Here is a 13,002-nt window from a genome sequence, read left to right as displayed (position 1 = left end):
ACCTCCTTAAGCCAAGATGATCCAATGGCTCTGGGTGACAGGAGGGCTGGCTGCAAGGCCCGGAGTCCGCGGACCGGAGCAAGACCCGGAAGGCGGGCTCCGGACCAGACCCCAACAGTACTCCCCCGCCAAGGGAGCCTCCTGGCGACCAAGGAAGGTCTGTCGGGCTAGGGATGTTACGGGTGGGTTGGGGGTGGGGGAAATGTACAGGCTGGAGAGAACCCCCGGGGTCACGGGAACTAGACTCCAGTGCCTGCGTTGCTGGTTCCATGGCTAGGGGGTCGTTCTGTCAGGAACGGGAACGGGAATGGACCCAAGTGCAGGACGCAGACACTGAAGTACTAGGGGTAGAACAGGATGGGGATGCCATGGCATGCAAAGGGTAATGCAGGTGGGGTTGGATTCCGGAGGTCAGGCGAGGCAGGAGGATCCCAGAGTTCGGGCGAGGCAGGAGAATCCCCTGGGGTGGGCGCATAACTCCTAGGCAGGGCCGCCTCCCAGGCAGGAACTTGGAGGCCCGGGCAAGACGCAGAACCCTGGACAGGTGCGGGCACAACCCGTAGGGAGCAATGGGTGGAAAGGGTTGGAGTCCTCAGGGCGGGCCGTGTGGATCCCAGGCAGGGCCACCTCCCAGGCAGAAGCACAGAGGCCTGGGCAAGGCGCGGATACCTGGGCAGGTGCGGGGCACAACCCATCGGAACGAGGGGAGGAAAGGGTAGGGGTCCTCAGGGCGGGCCGCATCCTGGGCAGGACCACCTCCCAGGCGGAGACACGGAGGCCTGGGCAAGTGCTGGGCACAACCCATCTGAGGTGAGGGGTAGGAAGGGAACAGAGTTCCTCTGCTAGGCAACAGCAGATGGCCTGGCTTCCCTGACGGAGGCGAGGGAACAGAAGGGAGCTGGGTCCAGGGTGAGCAGCAGGACTACCGTGATACACCGGTAAATTGGGAAAGGCAACCGACAGCGTGACAGCGCGGGCAAGGCGAATAAGGCGGTACAGCGGGATCAGCGCACACGAGAGAAGCAGGGGAACAAGACCAACCGGACAGAACAGATGCAGAGCAGGCCATCAACAGGATACGGAGGCAGGGCGGCAACCAGAGCAGAGCAGGATACAGAACAGGGCGGCAACCAGGTACCGAGCGGGATTCGGAGCCGGCGGACCGGGTACCGAGCGGGATTCGGAGCCGGCGGACCGGGTACCGAGCGGGATTCGGAGCCGGCGGACCGGGTACCGAGCGGGATTCGGAGCCGGCGGACCGGGTACCGAGCGGGATTCGGAGCCGGCGGACCGGGTACCGAGCGGGATTCGGAGCCGGCGGACCGGGTACCGAGCGGGATTCGGAGCCGGCGGACCGGGTACCGAGCGGGATTCGGAGCCGGCGGACCGGGTACAGAGCGGGATTCGGAGCCGGCGGACCGGGTACCGAGCGGGATTCGGAGCCGGCGGACCGGGTACCGAGCGGGATTCGGAGCCGGCGGACCGGGTACCGAGCGGGATTCGGAGCCGGCGGACCGGGTACCGAGCGGGATTCGGAGCCGGCGGACCGGGTACCGAGCGGGATTCGGAGCCGGCGGACCGGGTACCGAGCGGGATTGGGAGCCGGCGGAGTCCTGACGAAGGGTCTCGACCCGAAACGTCGACAGTGCTTCTCCTGATAGACGCTGCCTGGCCTGCTGTGTTCCACCAGCATTTTGTGTGTGTTGTTTGAATTTCCAGCATCTGCAGATTTCCTCGTGTTTGAACATCAACTGATTTTCCTTTGTCCATCCTGCTTGTTATTTTTTCAAAGAATTCCAAAAGATTGGTCTGGCAAGATTTCCCTTGAGGAAACCACAACTGACTAAGACCTATTTTATCATGTGCCTCCAAGTACCCTGAGACCTCTTCCTTAATAATTGACTCCCAACATCTTCCCAACCACTGAGGTCAAACTAACTGACCTGTAGTTTACTTTCTTTTGCCTCTCTCCCTTCTTGAAGAGTGGAGTGACATTTGCAATTTTCCTATCTTCTGGAACTAGTGATTCTTGAAAGATCATTACTAATGCCTCCAGAGTCTCTTCAGCCACCGATTTCAGAACCTTGGGGTGTACACCATCTGGTCCAGGTGACTTATCTTCCTTCAGACTTTTCAGTTTCCCAAGATCCTGTCTAGTTATGGTAACTTCACACACTGACACCTGGAACTTTCACCATATAGCTAGTGTCTTCCATAGTGAAGACTGCTGCAAATATATTATTCAGTTCATCCACTATTTTCTTCATCCCCATTACTACCTGTCCAGCATTGTTTTCCAGCAGTCCAATATCCACTCTCACCTCTCTTTTGTACTTTATATATCTGAAGAAACTTTTGGTGTCCTCTTTAATATTATTAGCTAGCTTACTTTTGTATTCCATCTTAACCTTCTTTATGACTATTTCTGTTGCCTTTTGTTGGTTTATAAAAGCTTCCCAAGTGGCTAACTTCCCACTAATATTTGCTCTATTATATGCTCTCTCTTTGGCTTTTATGTTGGCTTTGTCTTCTCTTGTCAGCCACAGTTGGTCATCTTTCCTTAAGAATACTTCTTCCTCTTTGGAATGTATATTTCCTGTGCCTTCTGAATTGCTTCCAGAAATTCCAGCCATTGCTGCTCTGCTGTCATCTCTGCCAGTGTTCTTTACCAATCAATTCTGACCAACTCCTCTCTCATGCCTCTGTAATTCCCATTATTCCACTGTAATATTGATACATCTGACCTTAGCTTTCCTTCTCAAATTTCAGAGTGAATTTGATCATATTAGGGTCACTTGCCCCCAAGGGCTCTTTTTACTTTAACTCTTTAATCAATTCAGGTTCATTGCACAACACCCAATCCAGAATAGCTGATCCTGTAGTGGGCTGCTCTAAGAAGCTATCTCATTGGCACTCTAGACATCTCCCCTCTGTAATCCAGCACCAACTTGATTTTCACAATCGACCTGCACGTTGAAGACCCCCGTGACAAATGAAGGGTCTTGGCCCAAACATCGACTGTTTACTCTTTTTCGTAGATGCTACCTGGCCTGCTGAGTTCCTCCAGCATTTTGTGTTGTTGCAAAGGAGATGGTTATTGACTTGAAGAGAACTTGCATCAGTCACACTTCTCTTTACCTTGGCAGCACAGCAGCAAAAAATGTGAGAAGTTTCAAACTCCTGCAGTGGTCACCTTGTCCCAGTGTATATCCTACTCAATTGAGAAAGCTGACTGATGTCTATACTTTCTGATGAGGCTGCACATTATTACTCGAGACTTTCTACAGAAGTAGAGAGCACCCTAACACCCTAACATGATATGCCACTGCATGGTATGAAAACTACACTGGAATGCTCTACATGGGGTTGTTGATACTGCCCAGTGCATCACCGGCAGCAGTCTATACCCTCAAACACATATATATGGAAATATGTTGGGGAAAAGACCAACAATGTCATGAAGAATCCCATCTACCCTGCTCATGGGCTATTCTTCCATTAGGGAGGAGGCTACGTAGCCCCCAGGCTGGGACCACTAGATTTAAAAACAGTTACTTTCCCCATGGAGTAAGGCTAATCAACTGCTCCATCCAGTAACCCACCGCCACCCACACCCCCCACCACCACTACTTTATCATTTCCTGTCAGAATCACTTTATTGACAGATATTCCTGTACTTAGCTTCACAATCAATCTGTATGTTAGCTATCTTATGTATTTCTATTTATTGTGTTTTATTATTTTGCCTATCTAAGAATTTTGCCAATGCCGCAAATGTATTTGTCTCTGTCACCACAGCTAGCAGGTTGTTCAATGTTCTGTGTAAAGAACCGATATCTCCACTGTACTCCCCTATTTTCACCTTAAAATGATGATGCCTTGTATTAGCCATGTCCGTCCTGGGAGAAAGTCTTTGGCTCTCCATTCTATTTACACCCCTTATCATCCTACAGGACCTTTATCAAGCCACCATCTTCCTTTGCTCCAAAGAGAAAAGCTAAAGCTCACTCAACCCATCTTATAAGAAATGTTCTCCAGTCCAGGCAGCATCCTGGTAAATCTCCTGTGCACCCTCTAAAGCTTCCACATCCTTTCTACAATGAGGCAACCAGAACTGAGCACAATATTCTAAGTGTAGTCTAACCAGGATTTTATAGAGCTGTAATATCACATCACAGCTCTTGAACTCAGTCCACCAACTAATGCCTCAGAACTTGCACCACCAGCTTCGAGAACAGTTACTACCCCTCAATATTTGCCTCTTGAACATAAGGGGTTAATTACTCTGTCATGTTTGTTATTTATTGCTATTTATTTATATCTGCATTTGCACAGTTTGTTGTCTGTAGATCCTGTTTACAGTTGCTGTTCTATAGATTTGCTAAGTATGCTCACAGAAAAAGCATGACAGGCTTGTATGTGGTGACGTGTGTGTACTCTGATAATAAATTTTACTTTGAACTTTAATGAAGACCTACACACCATACATCTTCTTAACATCCCTATTCGACCTTCCAAAATGAATCACTTCACATGTTTTCATTTTGAATTCTATATGCCACTTCCTGTTGCAATCTGAAACAACCTTCCACACAGTTCAACCAAACTTTGTGTCATCCGCAGTCTTACTGATGCAGCCTTCCACTTCCTCATCAGTCATTTCTAAAAATCACAGAGAGAGGGGTCCCTGCAGACTCCGCTCTCCATCTACTACTGCGCTCTACCTTCTGTGGGTAACACATACAAAATGCTGGTGGAACGCAGCAGGCCAGGCAGCATCTATAGGAAGAAGCACTGTCGATGTTTCGGGCTGAGACCCTTCGTCAGGAATAGCTGAAAGAAAAGATAGTAAGAGATTTGAAAGTAGGAGGGGGAAATGTGAAATGATGGGAGAAGACCGGAGGGGGAGGGATGAAGCTAAGAGCTGGAAAGGTGATTGACAAAAGGGATACAGAGCTGGAGAAGGGAAAGGATCATGGGACTGGAGACCTAGGGAGACAGAAAGGGGGAGAGTGATGGGCAGAGAGAGGAAAACAGGAGGGGGGAATAATAAATCAGGGATGGGGGTAAGAAGGGGAGGAGGGGCATTAATGGAAGTTAGAGAAATCAATCAAGATAAAGCCACACTCAGGTTGGAGGAACAACACCTTATATTCCGTCTGGGTGGCCTCCAACCTGATGGCATGAACATAGATTTCTCTAACTTTCGTTAATGCCCCTCCTCCCTTTCTTACCCCATCCCTGATTTATTTATTCCCCCCTCCTTTTTTTTCATTCTCTGCCCTTCACTCTTTGCCTTTTCTCCATCTCCCTGTGGTGCTCCCCTCCCCCTTTCTTTCTCTCTAGGCTTCCCATTCCCATGATCCTCTTCCTTCTCCAGGTCTGTATCCCATTTATCAACCAACTTTCCAGCTCTTAGCTTCACTCCACCCCCTCCTGTCTTCTATCATTTCGGATTTCCCCCTCCCCCTCCTACTTTCAAATCTCTTACTATCTTTTCTTTCAGTTCGTCCTGATGAAGGGTCTCGGCCTGAAACGTCGACTGTACTTCTTCCTATAGATGCTGCCTGGCCTGCTGTGTTCCACCAGCATTTTGTGTGTGTTGCTTGAATTTCCAGCATCTGCAGACTTCCTCGTGTTTCTGTGGGTAAGCCAACTTTCCCTGGGTGCCATGCCTTTTAAGTTTCTGAATGAGCATACCATGGAGAACCTTATCAAATGCCTTATACACACCTCCACTGCTCTCCCTCCATTGATTGAGAAATCTGGTGCTTTGTTGCCTCCGAGGGTATTCGTGAGGCTTTGTATGAAGTGTTCAGCCTGGAAACTATGCCTCCATTTCTCAGTGCTGCAGTTATGGTCTTGTGCAAGGTTTAATCTATGGTTTGTGGATTGGACGCTATAATTCACATTATGTGTGTTTCTGGTTTCTGGCCACTCCTTTTGTTGCTATTTTGGGTGATTTTGATTGGGAAGGCCTGCAGGTAGCAAACGGCACAGCGCTAGGTTGAAGTGAGCTTGCTGAACTGAATATGTCTGGACTCTTTTGATGATGATTTTACTGGTTGGTGTTTTATGTTCTGTGATTTTTGCTCTTTTTTATTGCCATTTGTGCAATTTGTTTTCTTTGTGCATTGGGTGTTTGTTAGTCTTTTTAAAGGGGTTCTTTTGGGCTTCTTGTTTCGTGGCTGAATCTCAGGATTGCATACTGCATACGTACTTTGATAATAAATGTACTTTGAATCTCTTTAGTCAATGTGATTTGTCATATTCTCAAAAATTCAATCAGGTCTGTGAGGTGTGACCTGTTCTTCACAAAGGCATCCTGACTATCAGACAATGCTTTTCCAAATACTCATAAATACTGTCTCTTGGAATCTTCTCTAATAATTTGCCCACCGTTGTAGTAAGATTGTAAGATTTCTGGAACAAAGGAATAACATTTGCCATCCCCCAATCACCCAGTGGGAATACAGAGATCATCAGTAATGTTGCAGTAATCTCTTCCCTCATTTTCTGTTAGAATAGTATCTTGGGATACATCCCATCCAGCCCCATGGACTTATCTGTCCTGGTTTTTCGATGGCTCTAGCACATCCTCTTTCTGATCAACATGTTCAAGCATATCAGCCTGTTTTAGAATGTTTAGCTTTGGCTGACTTCTGGCAAATCCATTCCATGAAGCAATGTATTTAATAGTTCCATGTTATAAAGATTTAGTTTACAAGTATTTGTTTCAAAAAATAAGGTTGCATTATTTTTAACAATGGAAATGGACATTTGTTTCATTGTTGGCAGAGGCAATCTCATGCTATCACTGTAGATAAACTGCTGACTTTGATAATATTCCAGTTTAGTTTAATTGTAAGTCTTTACACCCTACCATAACGTCCATCAGAATAATGTCTGTGGTGATGGCTGAAAAAGAGCAGATTTCACTTGTCATTCAGCACGACCTAAATTGGTCGATTTAAAATGAGCAGTTTAGTTAAATGCTTGTTATGTGGAATCTTCTCTGTGGAAGTTGTTTTACAGTTTCCACTGGCTGAAATTAAGGAAAAACAGCTTGAAATAAGTGTTTTTTTTTTAGTAGTGTCTAATAGAAATGAAAAGTTGTTACTCTTGTTCAAAAAAGACCTGTTTCTCAGTCTTGAAGTTGAGGTTTTCTTATTTCTTCACAGACGGCTTTATTATGTTGCCATCACTTTGCAATTCTGAGGAAATTTTAAATGAAACTGAAACTGCCAATCATTCAGCTTTAAAACATCTGTGAGATGTTGTTGCATTGGATGTTTCATGCCAACTTTTATGTTCAGTCTGTCAAGTAAAATTCCAAAATGGTTGCAATTGTAGAACAATTCTGTTCCTGAAAATGACTATTAAAATATTTATGGTGTCTTTCTGTCATTTATTTTTGATTTTGGAGATTAAAATTCTTTTTCAAATTTAATGTTAATTTTGAAAGCATTTCCTATAGCTAAATGATACTTTAATTTGCTCATCAGGTGCCTGCAAAACTACATTCCTGCCTATAGTTTATCACTTTCCTGCCCAATCTGCCGCCAGACTTCTATTTTGCCTGAAAAGGGAGTTTCTGCACTGCAGAATAATTTTTTCATTACAAACCTAATGGATGTTCTTCAGCGGACTCCTGACAACAATCATGAGGACTCCATTCTGGAGACGATCACAGCAGGAGCAGCTGGAAAACCCCTTTCCTGCCCAAATCATGATGGAAATGTAAGTTGGTTATGGTATTGAATGTGTTTGTACTCTGATGCAATTTTAAACAGGATGATTTTCTATTCTTGTGTTTCTTGATAACAATATAATTCTTGGATAGAGAGGAAGGCTGTCCAAGGCTACAGCAGGATAATGATCATTTATTAAGTTCGACGGAGCACTGACACATGGAATTGGATCCAGTTGAGTGTGATGCATTTTTTGGAAGTCCATTTAGGGTGGGGCATGTAAGAAATGAAAGAGCACAAATGAATATAGGTGGCCTCCATTTTCGAACTTTCGCTTTACGACAGCTCGCTGTTACGAAAGACCTACATTAATACCTGTTTTCGCTAACCAAAGAGGATTTTCGCTTTTACAAGAAAAAGACGCCCATTTTATATGTGTGTTTACTCCGAGAAGGACCGCAATGACTGTGAAGCCTTGTGCGGGCAGTTGTTTGCACATGTGTGTACGTGCGTGTATGTGTGTATGCATGTGCATACATATGTGTGTACATGCATATGCATGTGTGTATGTAGGCATGTACATGCACATGCGTGTACATGCCGATTTTTTTTTTTTCCCTCTCCAAATTGATTTTGGCTCGCTGTCTTCCTGAGTTTGATGTGAAACTAAGCCGTACATATAATATTTCTACTTTATATAGGCTGTGCATTTATCATATCATTGCTGCTTTTACTATATGTTCGTGTTATTTTAGGTTTTATGTGTTACTTGGTCTGATTTGGTAGGTTATTTTTTGGGTCTGGGAACACTCAAAAATTTTTCCCATATAAATTAATGGTAATTGCTTCTTCGCTTTACGACATTTCGGTTTACAAACAGTTTCATAGGAACGCTCTACCTTTGGATTGCGGGGGAAACCTGTACTGATAAAAAGAGAACCCAGAGGGTCCAAGGGTATAGTTCCCTAAAAGACCATAAGATATTGGGACAAAATTAGAACTTTTCACCCTCTGAGTCTGCTCCCTGAATCCCTTCTTGCCATGACTAATCAAGAATCTATTAACCTCTGCTTCAAATATAACCAATGGCTTGACCTCCACAGCACCTGTGGCAATGAATTCAGATTCTTCACTCTCTGGTTACAGAAATTTCTCGTCATTTCCATTCTAAAAGACACCCCTCTATTCTCAGGTTGTGACCTCTGGTCTTAGACTCCCCCAGCATAGGAAACAGCCTCTCCCCATCCACTCTATCGAGGCCTTTCAACATTTGATAGTTTCAATGAGGTCACTCATCATTCACAGGGGAAAACCTGTAGATGCTGGAAATCCAAAGCAATACACACAAAATGCTGGAGGGACTGCAGGACTGGTGAAGGGTCTCGGCCCAAAACATAGACTGTAACTCTTTTCCATTGATGCTGTCTGACCTGCTGAGTTCCTGCAGCATTTTGTGTGTGTTGCTCAACCATCATATTTCTGAATGCCAGTGAGTAGAGGCCCAGAACTATCAAACACTCCTCGTATGACAAGCTTCTCAATCCCAAAATCGTGTTCATGAACCTCCTTTGAAGCTCAGAATTTTTAATTTTCTGCCAATTTGGAAAATAGCCCGTGCTTTTATTTCTTCTACTGAAGTGCAGGGCCATACACTTCCAGACACTATATTCAGTCTGATACTTCTTTGCCCATTCTCTTAATCTGTCAAGGTCCTTCTGTAGCTTCCCTATTTCTTCAAAACTATTTTCAAAACCATCTATCTTCGTATCATTTGCAAACTTGGCCACAAAGCCGTCAATTCTGTCATCCAAATCCTTGACGTAAAACGTAAAAAGAGTGGCCCCAACACAGACCTCTGTGGAATACCACTGATCACCGGAAGCCAAACAGAAAAGACTCTCTTTATTCCCACTCTTTCCTCCTGCTAATCAGCCCCTGTTCAGCCCATGCTATTAACTTTCCTTGTGGCCCTGTGGCTTGCCATAGAGCGTCAAGCTTCTGGGGCCTTTGAGCACCTGTACTTGCTAATCAAAAGCTTAACTTGAGGCGTTAAGCCCTTGTGTCTCAGGTTTAACCTAGTCAAATTTATTGTGGCTGGCACATGTTTCCTGCGTTCTATGATTATTTAAAGAGGACTCCCATTTAGTGGGGACATTGTGGCAGAGAGGATGAATGACCTCATGGTGTCGCTCCACCGAGGCTCTGTTGGTATTCTGATGTTTAACCTCTTGTTCCCCTCTCTTCCTGGAGACCCTGCCATTCCTCTGCACCTGGGTCCAACCCTCTGAGCAGCTTGTGTGGCACCTTGTCAAGGCCTTCTGAAAATCCAAGTACACAGCATCAACCAAATCTCCATTGTCTATCCTGCTTGTTATTTCTTCAAAGAGTTCCAACAGATTTGTCAGAGAAGAATTTCCCTAAAGGAACTATGCTAACTATGGCCCATTTTATAATATGCCTCCAAATACCCCGAGACCACATCCTTAACAATCAACTCGAACATCTTCCTAAGCACTGAGGCCAGATTAACTGGCCTATAATTTCCTTTCCTTTTTCCTGCCTCTCTCCCTTCTAGAAGAGTGGAGTGACATTTACAATGTTCTATTCCTCTGGAACCATGCCAGAATCAATTGATTCTCGAAAGATCATTACTAATGCCTCCACAATCTTTTCAGCCATGTCTTTTAGAACTGTGGGGTGTCTACCAACTGATCCAGGTGACTTATCTGTCTTCAAACCTTTTAGTTTCCCAAGAACCTTCTCCCTAGTAATGGCAACTTCACACATTTCTGCCCTGACACTCTTGAGCTTCCAGCATATTGCTAGAGTCTTCCACGTTGAAGACTAATGCAAAATGCTAATTCAGTTCATCCAGCATTTCCTTGTCCCCGATTACTACCTCTTCCAGCAGTCCAATATTTACTCTTGCCTTTTTTTTTAATGTCTTGCATATCTGAAGGAACTTTTGGTATCCCCTTTAATATTTTTAATTTTTAGTTTGCCTTAGAGAAGTACAGCACAGAAACAGGCTCTTTGGCCCATCTAGACCATACCAAAATGATTTCAACTGCCTACTCCCATGGACCTGCACTGGGACCATAGCCCTCCATACCCCTACTATCTATGTACCAATCCAAACTTCTCTTAAACTTTGAAATCAAGTTTGCATGGATGACTTGTGCTGGCACCTCAATCCACAGTCTCTCAACCCTCTGAGTGAAGAGGTTTCCCCTCATGTTCCCCTTAAACATTTCACCTTTCACCATTAAACCATGACCTCTGTTTGTAGTCCCACCCAACCTCAGTGGAAAAAGCCTGCTTGCATTTACCCTACCTATACCCCTCATAATTCTATATACGCCTATCAAATCTCCCCTCAATCTTCTACATCTTAAAGAATATAATCCTGGCCTATTCAATCTTTCCTTATATCTCAGGTCCTCTAGACCCAGCAATATCCTTGTAAATTTTCGCTGTACTCTTTCAACCTTATTTACATCTTTTCTGTAGGTAGGTGACCAAAACTGCACACAATACTCCAAATTAGGCCTCACCAACATCTTATACATTTTGTGTAGAGGCAGCCTGACCTGCTGTGTTCCTCCAGCATTTTATGTGTTTTTCCTCTACTCAGTACATTGATTTGTGAAGACCAATGTGCCAAAAGCTTTCTTTACGACCCTACCTACCTGTGATGCCACTTTCAATGAATTATGGACAGATCCCGTTTTTACCATACTCCTCAGTGCCCTACCATTCACCGTGTAAGACCTACCCTGGTTGGTTTTACCAAAGCGCAAAACCTCGCACTTGCCTGTATTAAATTCCATCTACCATTTTTTTAGCCCACTTTTCCAGCTGATGCACATCCCTCTGCAAGCCACGATAGCCTTCCTTGCTGTTCACTACATCCCCAGTCTTGGTGTCATCTGCAAATTGCTGATCTAGTTAACCACATTATCATCCAGATCATTGGCATAGATGACAAACAACAATGGACCCAGCACCAATCCCCGCGGCACTTCACTAGTCATAGGCTCCCAGTCAGCGAGGCAGCCCTCTCTGACCACTCGTTGCCTTCTCCCACGAAGTCAATGCCTATTCCAATTTACTACCTCATCTTGAATGTTGAGCAACTGAACCTTCTTGACCAGGTTCCCATATGGGACCTTGTCAAATGCCTTTACTAAACTGCATGTAGACAACATCCACTGCCTGCCTTCATCCACTTTCCTGCTAACTTCTTTGAAATACTCTGTAAGATTGGCTAGACATGATCTACCATGCATGAAGCCATGTTGACTATCCTTAATCAGTCCATGTCTATCCAAATACTTATACATCCGATCCCTTAGAATACCTTCCAATAATTTTCCCACAACTGATGTCAGGCTCACTGGCCTATAATTTCCTGGTTTAGTTTAGAGCCTTTTTAAAGAGCAGGACAACATTGGCTATCCTCCAATCCTCTGTTATCTCCCCATTGCCTTCAAATCCTCTATCTTCCCACTAAGTTTTGCTCTATTATATGTCCTCTCTTTCACTTTTATGTCTGCTTTACTTCTCTTGTCCACCACTTGTTGTATCATCCTGCCTTTTGAATATTGGGATGTATCTATCCTGCACCTTCCAAAATGCTTCAGAAATTCCAGCCATAGCTCCTCTGCCATCACCCTTTATAATTAATTTCGGCAAGCTCCTCTCTCATGCCTCTGTAATTCCCTTTACTCCAGTGCAATACTGATACATCTGACTTTTGCTTCTTCTTCTCAAATTATGGGGTGAATTCTATTGTATTATCATCACTGACCCTTAAGGATTCCTTTAGCTTAAGCTCTGTAATCAACTCCAATTCATTGCACAACACCCAATCCAGAATAGTTGATCCCCTGGTAGGCTTAACCATGAGCTGCTCTAAAAAATCATCTTGTAGGCATTTTGAAATTCCCCCTCTCGGGATCAAGCACCAACTTGATTTCCCTAATCTAGCTGCATATTGAAATCCCCTGTGACTGTGGTAACATTGCCCTTTTGACTTGCATTTTCTATCTCCAGTTGTAATTTGTAGACCACATTCAGACTACTGCTTGGGGGTCTGTATACAACTTCCATCAGGGTCTTTTTACCCTTGCCATTCCTTAGCTCTATCTCCAATGTTTCAACACCTTCCAATCATATGTCATTTCTTTCTAATGATTTAATTTCAACTTTCACCAGCAGAACCATATAATGTGTGTCCTTGGATGTTAAGCTCCCAGCTATAATCGTCTTTCAGCCACAGTTCAGTGATGCCCACAATGTCATACATGAC

The 13,002-nt window shown here is 44.7% G+C and overlaps 1 protein-coding gene across 4 annotated transcripts in view; it reads left to right on the top strand.

The window, feature by feature from the left end:
• Positions 1 to 13,002, top strand: part of trim2a (tripartite motif containing 2a) — a 386,751-nt gene that overhangs the window by 71,308 nt on the left and 302,441 nt on the right. For all 4 annotated transcript variants that reach the window (XM_073043157.1, XM_073043161.1, XM_073043158.1 and 1 more), the window contains exon 3: positions 7,506 to 7,740. In XM_073043157.1, coding sequence (XP_072899258.1) covers positions 7,506 to 7,740 — 235 coding nt within the window. The remainder of the gene's footprint in view (positions 1 to 7,505; positions 7,741 to 13,002) is intronic.

Source organism: Hemitrygon akajei, chromosome 4, assembly GCF_048418815.1.
Source record: "Hemitrygon akajei chromosome 4, sHemAka1.3, whole genome shotgun sequence".
Lineage (NCBI taxonomy): Eukaryota > Metazoa > Chordata > Chondrichthyes > Myliobatiformes > Dasyatidae > Hemitrygon > Hemitrygon akajei.
The sequence above is the reverse complement of the archived record's forward strand: the minus strand, read 5'-3'. Positions and strand labels throughout refer to the sequence as shown.